General features: G+C 35.7%; 1 protein-coding gene across 2 annotated transcripts in view; it reads right to left on the minus strand.

Moving 5' to 3' along the window:
• LOC143665440 (uncharacterized) overlaps positions 1-13318 on the minus strand; it is a 25304-nt gene extending 11986 nt beyond the window's left edge. Inside the window, exons 1-3 of one of the 2 annotated variants that reach the window (XM_077138842.1) lie at positions 13153-13318; positions 6645-6704; positions 1171-1311 (exon numbers count right to left, since the gene is read on the minus strand). In XM_077138842.1, coding sequence (XP_076994957.1) covers positions 1171-1311; positions 6645-6704; positions 13153-13216 — 265 coding nt within the window. In that variant the 5' untranslated portion in view covers positions 13217-13318. Of the gene's footprint in view, positions 1-1170; positions 1312-6644; positions 6705-9360; positions 9620-13152 lie in introns of those variants that run through there. The other variant, XM_077138841.1, reaches the window with a different exon arrangement.
• Positions 13319-22386: the final 9068 nt, after the last annotated feature.

The raw sequence follows: 22386 nt of genomic DNA on the forward strand, positions 1-22386 counted from the left end.
ATAGCTGTTTATAAGTTTTTGCTGCCTGATGAATCATCATTCTTTTGAAGGTATTCTATCTTTTTCTCTGCTTGCATAAACTCTTTGTTTTTGGAGTTCAGCATTTTTTCAATATCATGTATTTGGTTGTGGATTTATTTTTGCCTAATCTGTAATGGATTCATTAGGCTTCCTGATTTTGAAGATTTCTGTGTTTCCTCACTTCTGGGAAATTCTCTACCGTAGTCTCTTTAAATATTACCTCATATTTTCTTTGTTTTATTTTTCAGAAACCTCAATTTGATATGCATCCTACTTTCCACGTTTTTTCTCCTTATTAACCTGAATCCTTTCTTCATGTTTTACAGTTATTTATCCCTCTGGTTTATATTGTAGGTAGTTTCTCAGCTATATCTCCAGTTCACTAATCTTCCTTTCACTGGTCTATAACCTGCTGTGTAATCCACAGCCCTTTTTATAATTTGTTGGAAAAAACTCAATTCTAAAACTTAAATTCGTTGTTTTTCAGATTGGTTTCCTTTTATATTTGATAGTTCTTTAATTGCCCATCTTTTGTATCTTTCATAGTTTTAGACATATCGGTCTACCTTCCCTATAAAGTTGTTCAATTACATTATCTCCTTGGGTTTAAAACATATGTTTGTTATATTTGCAGCCTCGGCCTTAGAGTTGTGTTTTTGCAATTTTTGATTTTGAACTTATCTTCAGCAAAGCATCATATACAGAAGACTCTTCACATAATTGAATGAAAACCTAGAGCATTTTCCTAATTTCTACTGCCAGATATTACAGAGCTATTATTAGCTACTGTTTTATTCTGTGTTAATTTTTCATTTTCAGATATAATTGAAATATATCAGTTGTGGAGACTGTACCCATGAATGTTCCCACCCTATAAAGGACACTATTTTTCCTAAAGTGTATCCCTGGAATTTTCCCCCAACACATGCACAAAAATGAAAAAGATAAAAGTGTTTTTGGTAGGTTACTGTTGTTGTACCAGAAGAAGAAATGTAGGCACTGACTGAAAGAAAATGAGAAGAAACTTAGGACTAGGACCTAAGAACATTTTTCTGTCATTGCCTGAGCAGAGAGGCAGAGTTGGACATGTTTCCTCAAACTCCCACAACCTCATCTAACCCGACTTTAGTTCTTCTTCTGTTTCCTTACCAGCCTCAGAGGGCATGGGTAAAGATGAGAGACAGGAGAAATATTCTGATACAGAGGGTGTATCTTCTTCCTCACAAGCTGAGTTCGTAGTCTTCAAAGGGCAGCCAGATTGTGAAGTATCTTTGCATAAGTTGGTGATCCCTAGAAAATAGAATAGAAATTGAAGAGATATACAAGGTTTGATCATTCATTCATTCATCCATTTCACCATAAAATATTTTGAGTAGCTGTCATGTTCTGAGCTCTGAGAGCAGACATGTTCCCTGACCTCAAGAGAAATAAATTCTGTATCCTCTTACAACCCCAACGTGCATGGACAGATAAAATTTTGTGTTATCATTGGGTGTGAGGATTTGGATTGGATTACATTAATGTTATATTCCTGATTGTATCAGAGTTTGTGAAAGAATGGGACTGTTGTTTTATTCTATTTTTCATTTTTTTTCTGGAATACTACTTTCAGCAAGCCTAGATTGTCTCACACTTGTTCCCAGGGCATAATTTTATATTCAGAAGCAACAGATTTCCTAAGGGAACCACAAAACTTTATTTAGGGGTAGGATATTCTAGCTGCAACCACTGCTTCCATTTCAATTCCTTCTCACTATTTTTCTCCCAAAATTCCCTTCTGAAAAAAATATTTATTTTCCTCATCAGTATGTCTCTAACTTAGGCAGAGAACTGGCTCATTTCTTTATTCTCTACTTTCATTGAGAGCCTGACTCATAGCTTTTCATATCTACTCACATTCTTTAAATTTCTGGTATCCTTTGCCTTTCTCTTCATTTTTCACTCTATGGTAACCTCAGCATCCCACCTCCAAGAGATTTACAACCTCAAATGAAACTTCTGGTATATTTATTTTGTTGAAGAAATAAAACATTCTTGATCTCCTTATTTCACTGTCCTTATTTCGAATGTCAATGCTCACTGTTCATGTTTTAACTGTTCAAAATTATTAATTGTCCTTTGACACTCAAGTTTGGGTCTCATAAGAGTATTATGCCAAAAGTGGAGCAAAATTCTGTATGGTGAGTACAGTGTACTGGATGTGTACAAGCTCATAGCACTTTGGTTAAAACTGGGTTAGGGCATAAAGTATGATTGAGTTGATATTTGTGAGATAAGTATGGGATGAGTTTGGTGCAAGTGCAGATGATATGGTCAATTTGTTTCCATGCTGATTCTGCATATATTTACGTGTGTAGGTTGCACATTTCATGATTATAGATTGGTGTGTATGTGTTTGGTATGGAATTCTGTGCTTCAGCTACATAATGTAATTAATATGGATATTTTTTCAAGATTAGATAAGTTAGTGTATTTGTGAGATCTAAGGAAATAATGAAAAGACATGAGGCTATGAAAATCAGGGTGTAGAGAATATGGAACTGTGAGAAGAGCTAAAGAAGAAGAGAGTAAAAGACTAAGTGAACAGTAGTATCTGATTGAATTAACAAAATGAAAAGATGAAAAAAGTCTGATTTCTGACTAATTAAGGTAGAATATGAATAATGTTGCCTAGCTAAATCTTAGGCATTGATCAACAAAATGTGTCTAAACAGCATATGACAGGTAATATGATGTTCAGAAAATCATAACTGGCAATATCCCAGGCTATAACTATTAACCCAGCTAAGGAGAAACAGTAAAGAAATTAATACATTCATGCAATGAAATATAAACAGAATGAGAATGAACAAACAGCAATTTCATATAACATGGATGAATCTCACAAATGTAATGGTGAATGAAAGGCAGACCCAAAGGATAGAATGTGCACTTCTATAGAGTTCACAAATAGGGATAACTAATCTAAGGTTTTATAAGTAAGTGTAATCATTATTCTTTGGATGGTAGTGAAAAAAATAGAGCAGAAGGAGGATGCTGAGATCCTAATAATGCCTCTTTATCTGGGTACAAATCTGCGCATACTTTGTTAAAAATCATCCACAAGTTATACTTGTGATAGCTGCACTTTTCTGTGTACTTTCATATAATTCACATCAAAATAAAAATTAAGGTAAATATATGTATATTTTAGAAGGTAAGTCATGAGAAGAAAATGGGGAATAAAAATATCCATTCAGGAACAGGTATTATTCATCGGTTCATCAAATATTATTTGAATATCTGATATGTACCTGATACTATGTTCTACGTGTTAAAGATAAAGCAGTGGCAAAACTAAAAAAATAAAACAAACAACAACAAAAACAAAAACAACTATCCCCATGAGGTATGTACAAATACAAAACAAATGTAAATTCACTAGAGGGACTCAATCATATAATTAAATTGGTAGAAGAAAGAATCAGTAAACTTGTAGATTTAGAACCTTATGCTATCCAAAGAACAGTGAGAAATAAAGAATAAAGATAGTTGAACCAAGCTCCAGAGAACTGTGGTCTATTATTAAGCTCACCAATATATAGGTGATGGGAATCTAAGAAGGCAAAAAGAGAAAGAAACAGAAAAAATATATATTTGAAATGATGGTGAAAACGTCCCATATTTGAAAGAAAGCATTAACTTGTATAAAACTGTGCATACAAGAAGCTTAATAAACTGAGTAGGATAAACAAAAAGAGATCAACACCTAGACATATCATAGTAAGAATACTGGAAAACAAAGATAAAGATAAAATTATAAAAACAGCAAGAGAAAAATGACTGTTTATGCACAGAGTGACAACTGACTTCTCATCAGCACTTTGAATATTTCATCCCAATGCATTGGATGAAATATTCAAAGTGTTGAGTGAAAGTGGGACCAAAAAACCCTCTCAACCAAGAAGAGTATATCCAACAAAACCCATCTTACAAAAGATACTGGAAAAATAAGAGCAAACTAAACATAAAACAAGCAGAAGGAAAGAAATAGTAAAAGTTAGCACAGAGATTAATGAAATAGGGAATAGAAAATCAATGAAAACAGAAATGCATCTTTGATAAACGTTCAGATAATCTGACCAAGGAAAAGAGAAAATGTAAATTACTAGAATTAAAAAAGACATTAACAACCCTCTAGAAATAACAAGAATTATAAGCAAATGAGAAGCTGTACAGCAAATTAGATAAGGTACATGAAATAGACACAACTCAAGAAACATACAATTACCAAAACTCGAATCAAGAAATATTGAAAAATCTGAATAAACCTATAACAAAATAAAGAGGTTGAGTTAGTAATCAAAAAGCTTCCAACAAAGAAAAACCAGGCTGATACAACTTCACTTCTGAATTTTACCATATCTTTAAATAAGAGTACCAATTCTTCACAAAATCTTCCAAAATTGGAAGAAAAGGAAATATTTCCCTCCTCATTCTATCAGGTCATTATGATCTAAGAAAACCAGAGCAAGACATCAGAAGAAATGAAAGCTACAGATAATATGTCTTCTGATTAGGGACTCAAATATTCTCAGAAAAATACTAGAAACTTATTCCAGTAACATGTAAGAAGGATAATACAGCATGAACATGTGGGATTTCCCCCAGAAATGTAAGTGAACATCTGAAAATCCATCAATGAATCTCACCATAGCAAAAAATTATGGACAAAAGCTACATAATTATTTAAAGAGATGCAGAGAATGTTTGACAGAATCCAACACCTTTCCTGATAAAACATTCAAAAACCTAGGACAAGAAGGGAACTCCCTCACACTGATAAAGGGAATCTATGGATTACTTATAGCTAACATCTTAATGGTAAAAAAAAAAAAGAAAACCCTGGAAGATAAGGAACAAGATAAGAATGTCTACTCTTACCATTTCTATACAATCTGGTACTACAGCTTCTAACCAGTGTAATTGGACACTAAAGTAAAATAAAAGACATCCAGATTTGAAAAGAAAAAGTAAAAATAGAGGATGAGAGACTGAAAAACTGAACAAAGATTTTGGAAGATTCATGGAACAGGAAGAACAAAAACTATAGTTTAGGACTCAGATGAAAATGTAAATAAAACAAAACATTTCTTGCAGTCCCTCACAGAAATAAGTAGTAAAATATTCAGACAGAAAGAAAATGATAATATAAGGAAGCCCAGAAAATACTAGGATGCAAGAAGAAATGAAAATCAAGGAAAATATGAGTACTTGAACAAATCTAAATTAAAAATAATTTTTAAAAGTGTCGTTCTATATATATAAGGTTACAGTTGTATATAAGATTATACATGCATATATATGTACATACATATGTATAAGATTAACATGCACAACAGTAATAGCATAATTTGAAGAGGAGATCAAATGAAAGTACACCCTTATAATATCTTTCGTAGATGGGACAATGTAGAAGAGTGCATTTTCTTCTCTTTTTTTCTTATGTCTTACATCCTAAAAATGATTAGTGGTGAAAGCTGTAACATCAATTTATTTTCAAGTTATTCTTAAATAGATAGAAAGACAAAATGTTAAAGTTTTATATCTAGGTGAAAAACGAATGATATATGCCTATTTGTGGTATTGTCCCTTTAAGTTTTCCACAGATTTTTAATTTTCCTAAATAGAAAATTGGGAAAAGAAAATAAGAGAATAGAAACTGGAGATGCTGCTCATTGACTGCTCTTTTGAGGGGGTTGACTCTATAGGGAAGCAAAAATGGCAAATAAGAATGTGAGCGTATAATGTAACATTTAATAAACATCTAGATACATGTGGAGTATTGTAAGGAAATGTGAGGAAAGGATATGGATTGCAGGGTGGGACTGTGCAGGGATGAGTGTAAGAACATTAGTTACGATGACATATGGACATGATGGGGTGAAGATGCATTTTTTTTAACATGGGACACTTTGGGAGCCTAAGTCTGAACAGGTCTTACAATATCTCTCCCTCATTCCAGCACACTGCCTCAGTTACATTAGAGTCCTATGTAAAGAGTCGCATTCTACTCTTGAAGGCAAAGAGGGAGGAAATTGTATTTGCTGCCTGGGAACCTTGAACTGGGTGTAACTGTTTAGCTTCGCATGTCCAACTCTAGGGGATCCCTCCACCTCTGGCCTTTCCTAAGCTGTCAGTACTTTCACTTCTTCCTGACAATATAATATTAATTCTCCTAGCTCATATCCATATACTACTCTTATGTTTCTCTGATGAAACTCTCATCCCCTTTGTCCCTTTCCTGCCATTTCCTCAAATAGAAACTTGGTCTCCACTGATCGCCTCTAGCTTTCTCCAGGTCTCTCAGGTGTTTATCCCTTGCAATATGTTGCTTCTATTGCTGATCTCCTGAGCATTTACTGTAGAAGATAGAGAAGCATTTTCCATTTCTTCCTGGACTGAGCAGCCTCTATCAGTTGATGACCTGAGCCACTCAGCTTAATTCTAAGCCATGCTTAGATCCCACATTCCCTTCTGCATCCTCTTTAGTAGGCTCTCCTTACCAGTACCAGTGAATTTATGTTCAAATGAGATGCAGGACAAGGACTGAGAGGAGCAGGAAGTCCCTCGTGCTTTCCTACCTTGGGTTGTGGCCATCTCTTTGTGCTCACACTGCACAGCACATGTCACTTTCAACTTCTCTGGGAAATTAAAAAAAAAAATTAAATAAGAGAGATGTTGTTCATGTGCATCTTTTCATCCATTAAACAACTGTTGTAAGTCTACTTTTTGATACATACAGTTAATACCTATGGCTTTCATGTCAATGGATAGTGTAGTCCGGTTCCTATCACTGAAAGTTTTAAAAGTAGAATAATATTTCTTGTGTCAATATGTGTCACAGATGGGTGGATTTGCACAATGAGTCATCTTTGTAAATTGAATTGTCTCCTTTCTCCCTGGATATGCTACCAGATTAGTTTTTTTTTTTTTTTTTATCGACCTCCCTTGTAGATAATTCTGACCATGTGAATAAACTTTCTGCAAGGTAAAATGTGTACAAACGACCTTTGCCATTTCCAGACATAGCCATAAAAGCCTCTTCCATGTCCCTCCATGCCTTTTCCTTTTCTAGCTGACTGGGATATTGATAACCCAGGTGGATTGTGAAAGCTGCACGTCAGTGATCACAGGTCCCCATTAGCTTGGGACCTCATGGAGGAGAATTGCCCTATTCACCTAGACATATACCCTGAATTTTTATGTAAGCAAGAAATAGGTTTGTGCAATGGTTACTATACTAATTTAACTAGTATAGGAAGTGTTGCGATGCGTTTTGAGAAGCAAAGAATTGTACTGGTAATTGCAAGTGGCCAATTATGTTAGATATTAATGTTTAACATTCCCTGACTGATTTGTGAGCTATATGTGGTTATGTGTGAAGAGGTGTATGGGCTTCGTATGTCTCATAGCCAACACTCAATACACTCAGTGAGAACTCTAGATTGCATTAACTTTATTGAAGTTATGCCAGGTATGAACCATGATGTCTTATACAACTTTACCCTTGGATGATATCTCTCTTCATACCACCACTTCTTCTTTGCCCCTTCCCCTGTGCAGCAGAGTTTGGTAAGAAGAAGTAAATAACTGCAAACTGTTTTCTCCATCAACCTTTTCTAAAAATTTGGACCCATGAAATGAAGAAGCTTCACTCTCCAGACTTCTTCCAGGGCCCAGTATCAATATGCAAAACAGGCAAACTTTGTTGGAAATCTCAGGGTCTCTTCTGGATTATGAGCCAACATTTACAATTTGGGATTGACTCTATTCTCTCTCCACCCACCACTAAGCAATGGTCTTCCATATTAAGGTTACTTGTTTACTCTTAAATTCCTTAGAAACCAGGACTAAATCATTCCCATGTTTTAGGAAAGGGTCTGACTCTGATCCTCAATTAAACCATTAAATTTTAACTGGGGTTTAACAGTGTTTTCTTTATGTGCACTGTTTCCTGTTTATGTATACGTTGAAATCAAGAAATTAAGATTTAAGGATAATTTTAATTATTGAATCATATTTCTTTTTTATTTTTTACATAGGCAGGCACCGGGAATCAAACATAGGGTCTCTGGCATTGCAGGCGGGAATCCTGCCTGCTGAGCCACCGTGGCCTGCCTCAGACTCCTTTTTGCTTTCTGGGGAATTGGAGTAGACAGAGGGGAATACCTGAAAATTCCTAAACTCTAATTCAGCTGCCCTGATATCGGAAATGATTGTAAAAGCCCTTATCTTGTGACTTTGTGACTAGGAGCTGTTACTCCTTTTATCTGGTCATTTGCTTACATGGCAAAGGTCCTAATGATCATGAAGCATTTGAAGTCACCATCAACTAGACTCAGCCCCAGATATTTGTAAATCGTATCTGCTAAACTCTACCGTTGAAAGGTCACTTGACTACCTTCCTTTTGGCTTATACCTTTACTACTGAAGTGATAGCTGTCTCCTCTCTTTTCTACTCATGTTCCCCTATTGAAACGACAATGATAACACTGTCTCCTTTCCTGCTTTGAACTTGCTCTTTGAAATGTCCTCATCTCCCCTTGCTAAAATCCTAAAACCTTGACCCTCCTAAACTTGGGGAGACAGATTTTAGGCTGCTAGGCCATCTACCCTCCTACTATGTGCCTAGTAGTAAACTCTCTTTGAAACCCTAGCATCTCAAGAATTAGTTATTGAGCACTTTGGGCAAAAGAATCCATGACTTTTGTCCAAGTAACAACATTTCACGTAGAAGCCCCATGGTTAACTACTCATAGTATAGGACAATTTTTACTCTTTAGTAAATAAATCCTTTATTAGTTTATATTCTCATCCCTGCATAACCAGATTTTCAGTGTCCTCACTTTACTTCTTAAAAAATTATTCCCTCAGTTCAATGAGCCATACTTTCTTCTTCTTTAAAAGGAGAAAGCATTAGAAAACTTCTAATTAGGACAGCATCATTTGCTTACCTAATGCTCTTAGGCAGAAATAAAATCAAGGGACTTGGGATTTTGAGAGGATTTTGAGAGGTTGATTAATCAACCATTGGGTCTATGACAAAGTAACCTGGGCAGACTCTTCAGAAGGCTAGCACAAGCCCTAAGCCACAGAGAGAGGAGCAGATTCAACTCATCCTTCTCTTTACTCTCAGGCCTTCTGGACCTTCAGGATGACCAGCATCTGCTTCTCTGTATTTCTTACTCTCCCACCCCACCTCTTCACCTCACCCTCAACTACTAGGGTTCCTTTCTCCATCCCTCCTTAGATGCAGTTCCTGTGATGCTATAACAAGAGAATATGTTTCCAACATACTTCGTGATGTCTTGTCAGTTTTTTGGGAGTCTGTGCTTTCCAGATGTTTCCTTTTTTGTTTCCTTTTCATGCTTCAGCTCTTTGGAAAGGACTCGAATTGAGTCCTTTTCTCTCTGAAATTCTGTTCTTCTTAACTCTCAAAGAATCAGCTAATGTTAGCTCAGTATCAAATTTGTGTACTCAAGAGCAACAAATCACTTGAGCAACTGCCACCTCACCAGATCACTGGTGTGGCCAGTGCTCACTCACTCACAGGGCGTTATGATGCAAATGATCACCAGTAAAGCAAGATTCTGTGACATCAATGCATTCCAGTGACTCAGCTGGGACTCAGAGGGAGACAGGCTGACCACATCCCAGAGCTAGGGTGTTTCCTTTTACCAGTGGAGACTATCATTAACTTGACTTTTTATATCTCCCATTTTCAAATTGAAATTAGAAGATAGGTAACTAGACTTAAAAGAAATTCTTTCCTGTATCCAAGGTATCTCCCCAGTGATATGACAGTATCTAACAGACTCCACCTAGCTCACAGAAAATAGTCAGTGTTATACCTCATTATTACTATTTAACTCATGTATAAATAAAAGTTTAACATAAGTGTGTGATGGTGTATAGGCATAGACTTGAAAATAGCTCATGATTTCATAAGACTCAAACATTTATTGAATTCCCACTGCTATAAGGAACAGTCCCACACATTTTACATGTAGACACCATGTCTTTGGTCATTCTTCTCTTTGTACTTTCCAAGAGAGGCAGTGTTTTGGTGAAGAGGAAAGCTCCTGGCTTCACATCTTCTGTCTCTCATCAGGAATTCTGTTCTTGTCATGACTGAAAGATCTCTCTCTGTGACCCCATTCTAGTCTTCAGACCACATCAGCTATGAATAGCTAGGCCTTATCTAAAGTTTGAATTGTGAGGTCAACTCCAATCTACCACTGAATAGGCCTTTTCTTTTCGGGGTAATATTGGTATACTTTCAACCTTAGCATTATTGGAACTTGTCAATGACCAGGACTCTCTCAATCTCCTTTACCCCTAATATGTACTGTCACTAGATCTTTGCCCCACCTACCAATGAGCTCAGCCTCTTAAAAGTCATTCTTTTCCTTTTATATCCTTTCATATTTATTGTTACAGACCCCATTCCAGTGGGTTTAGAAGCTCGAATAAATCAACATTTTGATTCCTAAGGAAATAACATCTCTCTAAGAACTCATGGCCCTCTCCTTGTACAAAATATTTACCAACTCTACAATCAAATTTCCCCCTTCATTACTCATCCAAAACTTTAATTATATTTGGCATAATGTGTGGTATAGAGAGTACAGGAAAGTGAAGTATTTGTCAGTGGATGGATTGTGTGAGTGTGCATGTGTATTCTCTGTTTTAAAATTGGGAGTAACCTGTGTTATGTCTGTGATTAAGTGTTAATACTGGATGTATAGAGGTTGTGGGTGTGAGAAATGCTTGTTTTTGTGAGGATAGCTTAAGTGTTATGTCTCTCTGTGTCTCCAGATATTTTCTCTGTTCCCACAAAACCTAGACTCAGGTGTTACATGTGTAAACTGTGTGTCATAGTCTCATGTTGATTGTGACTAATAGTTAGATATATAGTATGAAAAATATGTAATTTTCAGGCTATAGTTTAGATATTGTATGTTATCTGTATGAGATTATAGGACTCAAAATGTTTTCTTAAAACTTTGTGACACTCACAGGCCTAAGAGATTATGCATGTGAGAGGAAGATGGTTATTGAGCCATGGAAACATTTGAATATCTAAAAGTGTTAGCAGTTAAGATGGCAGAAAGGTGAATAAGAGATTGTGATGTCTTCATGGATTGTAATTAGAAAAAAATAAGTTCCAAAGTAGTTAAAATAGAGTGTAAGCATACCATATGAATGGCATGCATATAAGTGTGCCAACATATGGTAACAAGAAAAAGTGAATGTAAGAGAGTAAGTATGGTGTTATGCATTGATTCTTGTTCCCACAAAGACATGTTCAAGACCTAATCCTGGTCCAGTGAGTGTGAACTTGTTTGTAAATAGAATCTAGAGGATGCCAAATGGAATCCACGGTAGGCCCTAATCCAGTAACATGAAAGTCTTTATTAGCAGAGGAAATCTGGACATAGCAGCAGTAGGAGACTGAAGGGTCCAGATGACCACATGATGTGGGGAGAGCTTGAGATGTGGATTTCTAGCCAGTCACCAGCAGAACACTGCAGACACCAGAGAATGCATGATCCTGATGATACCCTGATTTTGGACTTCTAGCCTAGAAACCTGTGAAAAATAAATGTCTGTGGCTTAAGCCAACCAATCCACAAAATTTGTTACAGCATATGGCAAGCTAAAACATATGGGGATAATTCTGTGAGATAAGGAGTAAGCAAACGTGGAGGCTTGAGAAGATATAAGCAAATAACTATGAGTGAAACTATAAAGGAAGGGGAGAAGCCATGGACGTGAGGGAAGGGGCTGCTAAACTTTATGACTGTGGCAGAGTGAAAGTGGATAGATTAATACGTGTATAAGTGTGTGAAGGTATATGGAACCTTTTCTAAAGTTCTCTATCCTGCCCTCCCACCCCTTACCTATGAAAGCTCTGTACTATATATCTTTGGCTTAGTATCAAAATCAAATCCTGAGTACATTGGCTCCTTCTTTGATACATCATTCTGGTATATTCTACTCTGCACCCTCTGTCCAATCTTCTCTGTATCCTCTTCCTTTCGGCTGTTCGTCTCTTCCACCTGCACCAGGATAGTATCAACAGTATTATAGTCTCTTAAAATACCCTTGTATTTTTAGCACCATTCCAATGGTTCTCAGTTTTTTTAAAAGCTATTTCTGCATTGTTTCATTGCATCCCTGCAGCATCCCTTATAGATTTTTTTGAGATTATTCTAGTTTGTCTTTTTATTCTTATCTCCTCCTTCCTCCTGCCTTCTTCCTTTTCTTTCTCCCTTCTTTCCTTCTTCTCTCCCCTCCTTTCGACTTTCCTCCCCTCCTGCCCTTTTCCTTATTTCCTTCCCATATTCCTTTCCTTCCTCCCTTTTTTCATTCACTCTTCCTATCTCCATCCTCTCCCTCTCTCCCCACCTCCTTTTAGCTCATTTTTCCACAGCCAGCTTCTCTAAGGCATTAAACTGATAACTTTTCCCAGTTTATTCTCTTCTTTTTCTCATTTCCAAGGTATTATTCAAAGTTCAGGAGATAGTTTCTAGGGGAAAATGGCGAAACCCCATGACTTCACTTCTCCTTCCCTTCTCCATCACTGATAGGGTGTTTCTTGCTTAACTAAGGCTCACTCAAATTTTTGGCCTTTATCTTTATATGTAAACAGTTTTAGTTGTGTCTCTCAGGGCCTGTAATTTTATTTGGGGGAATCTTTACAGTAGTAAAAATCAACAAGAGCTATAACTTTAAGCCCACATCACTATACAATATGTAACTTTTGTAACATATGCATTTGTAATAATTATTTACTTCTGTAGCTAGAGTATCAATCTTTGATTCTCATTGTTAATTTTGTTGGCCTAAGGGACAGAACTTAAAAAAACCTGCCTTTATACCATCAATTAAAGGCATTTCAAATATAATGATGAAATTCAATGCAAGTATCCTCAGGAAAAAGTAAAGAACTATAAATTATATTAAAATCTAAATTATAGGGAGGATAGCTGTGGACATGTTAATATCCACATAACAGGATTTACATGAGGAAAGAAAATTAAGCAGAGGAGAAGACATAGTTATTAAATAATGATGTTGCAGTACCATGCCTGAAAGAAGAACAACTCTGTGGGAACATTGGACTTTTAGAAGTTTGGAGACTTCTCATGGGGATGCTTGCAAACCAGCAATGTGATTGGCCAATCTAGGAACTTGGACTTCTGCAGCCGAGCACTTGGGAAGGAGCTTATTGGAGGCAGGTCCACATCAGATGGTGTCTGCTAGGATTAATAAGATCAACAATCAGAGACAGAGACTACCAAGAGAGTGCTATTGCCCTAAGACCAAATTAATTTAAATATGAGGGAAATTGGAAAAAAGAAACATAGAACAGCAAAAAGTAATAAGAAATTTAAATGGTAGCAAAATGACAAAACATATCAATATTCAATATTAACTGAACCACTGACAGGCCTTTTTTTTTTTTTTTTTTTAGTCACAGCATAGATTGTTCTATCCTGAATAATTTAATAATTAACATACTTAATCTAATGTATGTGGGTGTGTGTACAATTTTATTCCTCAAAATATCAAATAGACATTCCCCTCAAACTCAAATGGAACATTTATTATACAAAAATAATCATTGATTGGCCCTAAAGGAAATCTCATTCAATTTCAACATTAAATTGTAATAGTAAGCGTTACACAGCCTAAATTTTCTGACTCAGTACAATGAAGTTAGAGGTTAATAAAGAAACAGTAAATTTAAAGATCCTAATATACTTTGATATTTAAAAATAATGACAGCCAATTTTAACAGAAATAAAAACAGCTTAGAATGTAATGATTATGAAAATTCTATATATCAATGCTTGTAACATCAAGCAAATGAAGTACTTTAGGCAAATATGTTGCTTAAATGCCTATAAAAGTAGATGAATTATGAATTAATGAGAGTAGTGGAAGGTCCAACTTGAAAATGAACAAGTGAGCAAAGAAAAAAACCAAAGAATAAAATCTAAAAAAAAAAAAAAGAATAGAAGGAATAGAAGATAAGAATAAAAGCAAAAAGCACTGAAATGAAAAGTATGAAAAGAGAACATCAATAAAGAATTAATAGTTTGAGAAGACAAAGTAAACAAATATCTGAAATTATGGACTATTTCAAAAACACAGAGACATATCAAACCCGGGTCTCCCACATGGCAGGTGAGAATTCTACCACGGAACTACCCTTGCACCCCCTTAAATATTTTTTGCATAAGAAAGGGGTCATAACTATAGCCACAGACAAGAACAATAAGAAATAAGAAAATATCATCAACTTTGTGCCAATAAATTTGAAAACTGACATGCAAATTTTTAGAAAATATAACTGACAAAACTAACTAAAGAAGAGCTAGAAAGCCTGAACGGTCAATGCCTATAATAAAAATTGAAGAACTATTCAATTAGGTGAGAGGTGGTCTTGGATAATGGTGAGAGGAGAGAAACAATATTAGAAGTTTGTGGTGAGAACCTTTCCTTCTGGGATAGGAGGAAGTGGCTCCATCAGCAGCTAGAGCATAGGCAGTATCTAAGAAATGGTCAGGAAGATTCCCTGCCTGTGTCAAAAGGCCAGGAAATGTACTCTGCTTCCTTACCACTACCAGGAGTAATAGGGGCATAAAGGTAGAGAAACCCACACTAGGCATGTTATTTTGAAAGCTGCATGCAAATTTACAGGCTTTGACATATATGGTTTTCATAGGGCAAAATAACCTGCTCCCACAAAAGTTAACAGGAATTGTTTCCACTTTATATTTATCAAATACTTACCATATGCAAGAAGATAATGGAGTAACAAAAGTCACATTGAACCTGTAATAGAGGATTAAACAATGAAAATCTTAATGCAGCTCTTGAATGATGAACACTCAATAAATATATGTCAAGGCTTGGCTATGTGCTCAGCATTTTTGCATAAACTATGCTTATTCTAAACTTAAGCTAATTTGTTAAGAAATTACAAACCCCATTTATCTTGGAAAGCCAGAGTTTAGCAATAATGATTGGGTAAAACCAGTTTGAAAGCATTTGCTTTTAGCACATATTCTGTTGAAATATTTACACACCCTCAATTTTAATGATGGAAGTAATTTTAGGCAATTTCCTTTCTTTATGTTTTAGGAGCCCACAGTAACAATTCTCATTTGTCTTTGACAGTCTTATGAAAGAATTGCTTCTCAAAAATTCTCTTGAAAATTGGCATTGTGCTGTTTCAATGAATATGTCTCCCTCCTCTTCATTTAAATGTACTTTAATACAGGTGCTGTACCAAGCAAGATGCAAAAAGTTATATCTGTTTTCTGGAATTGACTGTCTTTTAGTACTTGTGGCATAAAAACCTAACTTCCTATGGTGATAAAAGATATTTAACATTCATTGTATCAAATTACAAAGCTGCCACATAAAATTGTTTAAGATTAAGGTGTGGCTTTTCTAGGGTACATAATCCCTTCAAAGCAGAACGTTCTGGATATTAAACTCTTATTAGGTATGTGGTTTTCAAATATTTTCTCCCATTGAATACGTTGCCTTTTCACCTTCATGATACCTTTTTTGATGCAAAACAGTTTTTAATTTTGAGGAGGCCCCATTTATACATTATTTTCTTTTGTTACTTGTGCTTTGGGCATAAAGTCTAAGAAACCATTGCCTACCACAGGATCTTGAAGATACTTCCTTATATTTTATTCTAGGGGTGTTATAGTCCCAGTTCTTATATTTAGGTCATTGTTCCATTCTGAGTTACCTTTTGTATGTGATGTGTGACAGGAGTCCTCTTTCATTCTTTTGCATTTGGATGTCCAGTTCATCCAACATCACTGCTTGAAGAGGCGATTCTTACACCGCTGAGTGGACATGGGAGCCTTTTTAAAAAATCAGTTGGCATCTTTTCGTGTGCCTTTTAGCCATTTGTATTTCCTGTTCTTAAAATTGTCTATTCGTGTCTTTTTCCCATATTTTAATTAGATTGTTTGTCTTTTTGTTGTTGAGTTGAAGAACCTCTTTATATATTTTGGGTAATAAGCCCTTATCTGATATGTGGTTTCCAAATATTGTCTCCCAATGTGTAGGCTGCCTTTTTACTTTCCTGACATAGTTCTTTGATGCACAAAAGTGTTTAATTTTGAGTAGATCCCCTTTATCTATTTCATTGATTATGCTTTGGGTATAATATGTAAGAAACCACTTCCTATCACAGGATTTATAAGACATTCCCCTAATTTTTTTCTAAAAATTTTATGGTCTTAACTCTAATGGTTAGGTAATTGATACATTTTGAGTTAATTTTTGTAAAGGATATGAGATATATATACTCTTTCATTCCTTTGCATAGGGATATCCAGTTTACCAAACACCATTTATTGAAGAGACTGCTCTGTCCTAGGTGGGTTTACTTAACCAACTTATCAAAGATCAATTGTCTAGGCTGTGTGATGGTGGCTCAGTGGCAGGATTCTTGCGTGCCATGCCAGAGACCCAGGTTCAGTTCCCGGTACCTGCCCATGCAAAAAAAAAAAAAAAAAAAAAAAAAAGGTCATCAGATGAGACAGTCTATTTCTGAACACTCAATTCAATTCCATTGGTCAGTATTTCTACCTTTATGCCAGCACCATACTGTTTTGACTGCTGTAGTTTTGTAATATGCTTTAAACTCAGGTAGTGTTAGACCTCCCACTTCATTTTTCTTTCTCAAGATATTGTTAACTATTTGGAGTACCCTCCACTTCCAAATAAATTTAGCTATTTTTTTTTCTATTTTCACAATTGCATGGAATCTTGAAAAGGGTGTAAGATCTTGTTAGTTCGTGCAGGTTAATGTGATGCCCCAATATATCCCAGGGTAATTTTGGCAGAGAATGAAAAACAAAGTATCTGCAAAGTCCCCTTGGGGAACTGAAGAGAAAGGAGGAAATATCCAACTTCCCCATCTGGGGAATTCCTGATATTCTCGCAAGCAGTGGGGACAACCAACTCACTAAGCTGAGCTCTTGATCTTGGAGCTTGCCCCTATGAAGCTTAATTCCTATCAAAGAGAAGTTAAGCCTACTGACAATCAGGCCTAAGAGTCAACCCCGGAGAGCCTCTTTTGTTGCTCAGATATGGCCTTTCTTTCTAGGCCAACTTGGCAGGTGAACTCACCAACTCTCCTTCCTACATGGGACATGACTCCCAGAAGTTTAAATCTCCCTGGCAGTGTGGACAGACTGCCACTATGAGCTGGAACCTGGCATCATGGGACTGAGAAAGACTTCTTGACCAATAAGAGCAAAAGAGAAATGAGACAAAATAAGGTTTCAGTGCCTGAGAGATTACAAACAGAGTTGAGAAGTTATCTTGGAGGTTATTCTTATGCATTTTATAGATATCCCTTTTTAGTTTATGGTGTATTGTAGTGGCTAGAGGGAAATGCCTGAAACTGTAGAGCTGTGATCCAATAGTCTTGATTCTTGAAGAAGACTGTTTAACTATGTCACTTTTACAATGTGGCTGTGTGATGGCAAAAAGCTTGTATCTGACTTACCTTTTATCCAGTGTATGAACAGATGAGTAAAAGCAAAAAGGGTAAAAGATAAATAAATAATTTGGGAAGATAAAGGGTAAAAAGTTGGGTAGATTCAAATACTAGCGGCCAATGAGAAGAAGGGATAAGGTGTATGGGATGTTTGAGTTTTTTCTTTTTTCTTTTCATTTCTTTTTCCGGAGTGATGCAAATGTCCTAAAAATTATCATGGTGATGAATACACAACTACATGATGATATTGTGAGTCATTGATTATATAGTATGGTTGACTGCAAATGTGTGAATATGTCTCAGTAAAAATATTTTCAAAAATCATTCGGCCGTAGATGTAAGGGTTTATTTCTGAACTCTCAATTGGATTCTGTTGGTCAGTATATCTATCCTTATGGATGTTTTGACCACTGTACTTTTGTAGTATGCTTTAAAGTAAGAAAGTATGAGTCCTCCAACTTTGTTCTTCTATTTCAAGATGGTTTTGGCTATTGGGGTCCCCTTCCCCTTACAAATAAAGCTGATTATTGGCTTTTCCATTTCTGAAAAGTAGGTTGTTGGAATTTTGGTTAGGACTGCATAGAAACTGTAAATCAATTTGGGTAGGCTGACATCCAATTCATGAACATGGGATGTCCTTCCATTTATTTAGGTGTCCTTTGATTTCTTTTAGCAATGCTTTGCTGTTTTCTGTGTACACGTCCTTTACATCTTTGGTCAAATTTATTTCTAGATATTTGATTCATTTAGTTGCTATTATAAGTGAACTTTCCTTGATTTCATCCTCTGCTCATTACTATTTATAGAAACCCTGCTGATTTTTGCATGTTAAATTTGTATCCCACCAGTTTGCCAAACTCATTTATTAGTTCTAGCGTCATTGTTGTAAATTTTCTGGGACTTTCTGTATAGAAGCCACCGTCATCTGCAAATAGTGTAATTTTACTTCTTCTTTTCCTATTTGGGTGTTTTTTATTTCTTTTTCTTGCTTAACTGCCTTCACCAGAATTTCCAACACAATGCTGAATAACAGTTGTGACAGTGGGCATCCTTGTTTTGTTCCCTATCTTAGAGGGAAAGCTTTCAGTCTTTAACCATTGAGTACTGAGTTTTTCATAGATGCTTTTTATCATGTTCAGGAAGTTTAATTTGTTCTTATTTCTAGAGTGTTTTTATCAAGAAGGGATGCTGGATTTTATCAAATTATTTCTCTATGTCAATCAAGATGATCATGTGGTTTGTCCCTTTCCTTTTGTTAATGATTTGTATTACATTGATTGGTTTTCTTATGTTCAAACACCCTTGAATACCTAGGATAAAACCCACTTGATCATGATGTATAATTCCTTTAAAGTGCTGTTGGATTCAACATCAAAGTATTTTGTTGAAGTTTTTTTTTCATCTATATTCAATAGAAAAGTTTGTCTCTGATTTCCTCTTCTTGCAGTATCTTTATCTGGCTTTGTTATAAGAATGAATTAAGTACTGTTCCCTTTACTCAATTTTTGAAAGAGTTTGAGTAGAATTGGTACTAATCCTTCTTGGAATATTGGTAAAATTCACCTGTTGAGCCATTTGGTCCTTGACATTTCTTTGTTGGGGGGTTTTTGATGATTGATGCAATCTCTTATTTGCAATTGCTCTGTTGTGGTCTTCAATTTCTACACAATACAGTGTAGGTTCTTCATATATTTCTAGGAATTTGTCCACTTCATCTAGGTTGTTTAATTTTTTTTGCCAAACAACTGTTCATAGTATTCTTTTATGATCCTTTTTATTTTTGCGGGGTAAGGTGGTCCCTTTCTCATCTCTGATTTTAATTATTTGCATTTTCTTTCTTTTTTTATTTGTCAGTCTAGCTAATGGATTTTCAATTTTATTCATCTTTTGGTTTTGTTATTCCTCCATTTTTTTTAATTCTCAGTTTCATTTATTTCTCCTCTACTCTTTGTTACTTCCTCCTTTCTGCTTGCTTTGGCATTAGTGTACTGTTCGTTTTCTTCCTCTTACAGGTGTGAAATTAGATCTTTGATTTTAAATTTCCCTCTCAGTGCTACCTTTACTGCATTCCATATGTTTTGATAGGCAGTGTTCTCATTTGCTTTGTCTAAATATATTTAGTGATAGTCCTTAAATTTCTTCTTTGACTCACTGTTTAAGACTTTGTTGTTTAACTTCCATACATTTGTGAGTGTTCCAGTTTTCCACTTGTTGTTGGTTTCCAGCTTCATTCCATTATGGTCAGAAGAAGTGCTTTGTATGATCTCAATCTTTTTAAATTCATTGAGACTTTTTCTGTGGTTAACTCAGAGTTGGGACCCAGTGATCTGAATTTGCTAATTAAAAGCTATAATCAATGATTGCTGTGCCCACCTCTGCTCTTGGGGAAGAGGAATTTTATGTTCCCACCAAGTTATCCAGGGACAGGACTCCAAGGCATCCTGCCACAAAATTGGAGGATTAATGCCAGCAGCCACTGTTCAAGAGGATAATTTACTGTGCTTTACCATAGTTTATCAGCCTCTTCCTCCAGCTCTTCCCTGGATGCTGTATAATGCTCTGCTGGCTTTTGGAGCCCCTGAACAGTTGTTTCAACTGATTTCTCCCTATTTAATTGCTGTTTTGATAGAAGGTTTGAGTGCTGGCATCCCTACTCTGCCATCTCCCTCAGAAGTTTTCAGACTAAATAACATTTCTGATCCCTATATTTTCGGTATAAAAATCACAAATTCATTTCCTCAAGTAAGAATATGTTTTCTTCATCTCAAATTTCAGTATATTTATTGAAGTAGGTTAATACTTATTCTTTCTTTGAAGATGCCAGCTTTGATCACTTAAACCTATATTGGAAATAAATACATTTCTCTTTATTCAGTGTATAAGTGAGACAAAATTTAAGATATGTTTTATTAAAATCATAATATGTCTCTATGTCTCTATTTTAGTGTGATGGTTTGAAAATATTATGTATCCCAGAAAAGCTGTGTTTTAATCCTGATCCAAACTTCTTGGGGCAGCCATTTCTCTTAATCCTCATTCTATACTGCAGGCTGAAATCTTTTGATTAGATGATCTCCACCGGAGATGTGACATACCCAATTGTGGGTGTGACATTTGATTAAATGGAGATGTGACTCCACCCATTCCAGGTGGGTCTTGATTAGTTTACTAGAGTCTTTAAAAGGGGAAACATTTTTTAAAAAGACAGAAATTTCACAACAGAGCTGACACCAAAGCCAACACTCGATGAACAGAGACATGGATGTTTGGAGATGCTTGGAGCCCAGCACACATTGTCATGAGATGTTAAGCAAGCCAGAACCTTGGAGAGCCAAGGGAAGCCAAGAGAGGAAAGCCAGCCCTGGAGAAGCAAAGTGAGGAGCCTCCACAGAAGACAAAGGCAACAGAGTCCAGGAGCAAGGGACCAGCAGATGCCAGCACGTGACTTCCCAGGTGACAGAGCTGTTCCTGACCCATTGACCTTCCTTGAATTAAGGTATCTTTTTCTGGATGCCTTAGTTTGGACATTTTTATAGGCTTAGAACTATAAACTTGTAATTTCTTAAATTCCCCCTTTTTAAAGCTGTTCCAGTTCTAGTATATCACATTCTGTCAGCTTTCAAACTAATAAACTTAGTTTCCCAATTAAATGCCTATTTTTGTTAACAATTTCCTAAATTAAATTCACAAGTCAAGGAAATTATATTTCTACATGCATCAACAGGTTATTTTAAACCTGCAAATGCCTCTTGTGCCTTCGCATTTCCTCACCACTTTTTGTCTGTGTTGTAAAGGATGGGGTGCAGTCTGGCCAGTGAACAGAAGGGCTGGAATAGATGTGCCAAACAGGAAATATAGGAAAAGTCAAAGTCCAAAATGTTTTCAAGTAATACTGATATTCATCCATCACTTTCTATTCTATTCTCTTCAATTTCTATTCTCTATAACAACAAAGTTTGCTTGTTTGAAGCTGACATCAGTTCTGACAGAACAGTGTGAAACCATGCAGGCCATCATTTGTTTTCACTATTACGCATCTCAGGAGTGAATGTGAAGCTTCATCCAATCTCTGTGGGTTGGAGGCTCACATAAAAGTCTGGAATGAACCAGGCTTGAGGATTAGGCTACAAGAGCTCATTTAGAATTAGATAAAATTTTGGTATAAACTTCATGTCTAAGTACCTGATATTACAGTAAACATGGGACACACAATATATAGTATGTTCTAATGCCTCTTAATCTCAGACAGAGATGAGTTTGTATCTTGCATCTGCTATTTGCTGTGTTAACTTGAGTAACTTCCTCTTAAGTCCAGTTTTTGTGTGAATAACTTTAGAATTGTTTGTGGTGGTGATTATGATTGAATTGCAGTACATGCACAGTCTTTTTTGGATGCTGTCTCCTTTGTCTATATATCAATAATTATACTGAAATCACTTAGTTATGTGCTATGTTGCAAACACCTAACAAGATGACTTACTTTCTTGGGATTGTCAATAATCATCTTAAAATGTTTATTTTTCTTTTATCAAGTGGCAAAAATAAAAAACCTTTTGACATTTATTTTAGACCAATCAATTTTGTTTCCACATATATACTATAATTGTATTTTTCCTTTTCCTTTTTTTTGCATGGGCAGGCACTGGGAATTGAACCTGGGTCTCCTGAATGGCAGGAAAGAATTTTGTTACTAAGCCATCATCGTACCACCCTATAATTATATTTTGAATTATGTTTTAGGCTTCACAATGAATAATTTTGCATTCATTTTACAA

Source organism: Tamandua tetradactyla, chromosome 21 (assembly GCF_023851605.1).
Source record: "Tamandua tetradactyla isolate mTamTet1 chromosome 21, mTamTet1.pri, whole genome shotgun sequence".
Classification (NCBI taxonomy): Eukaryota; Metazoa; Chordata; class Mammalia; order Pilosa; family Myrmecophagidae; genus Tamandua; species Tamandua tetradactyla.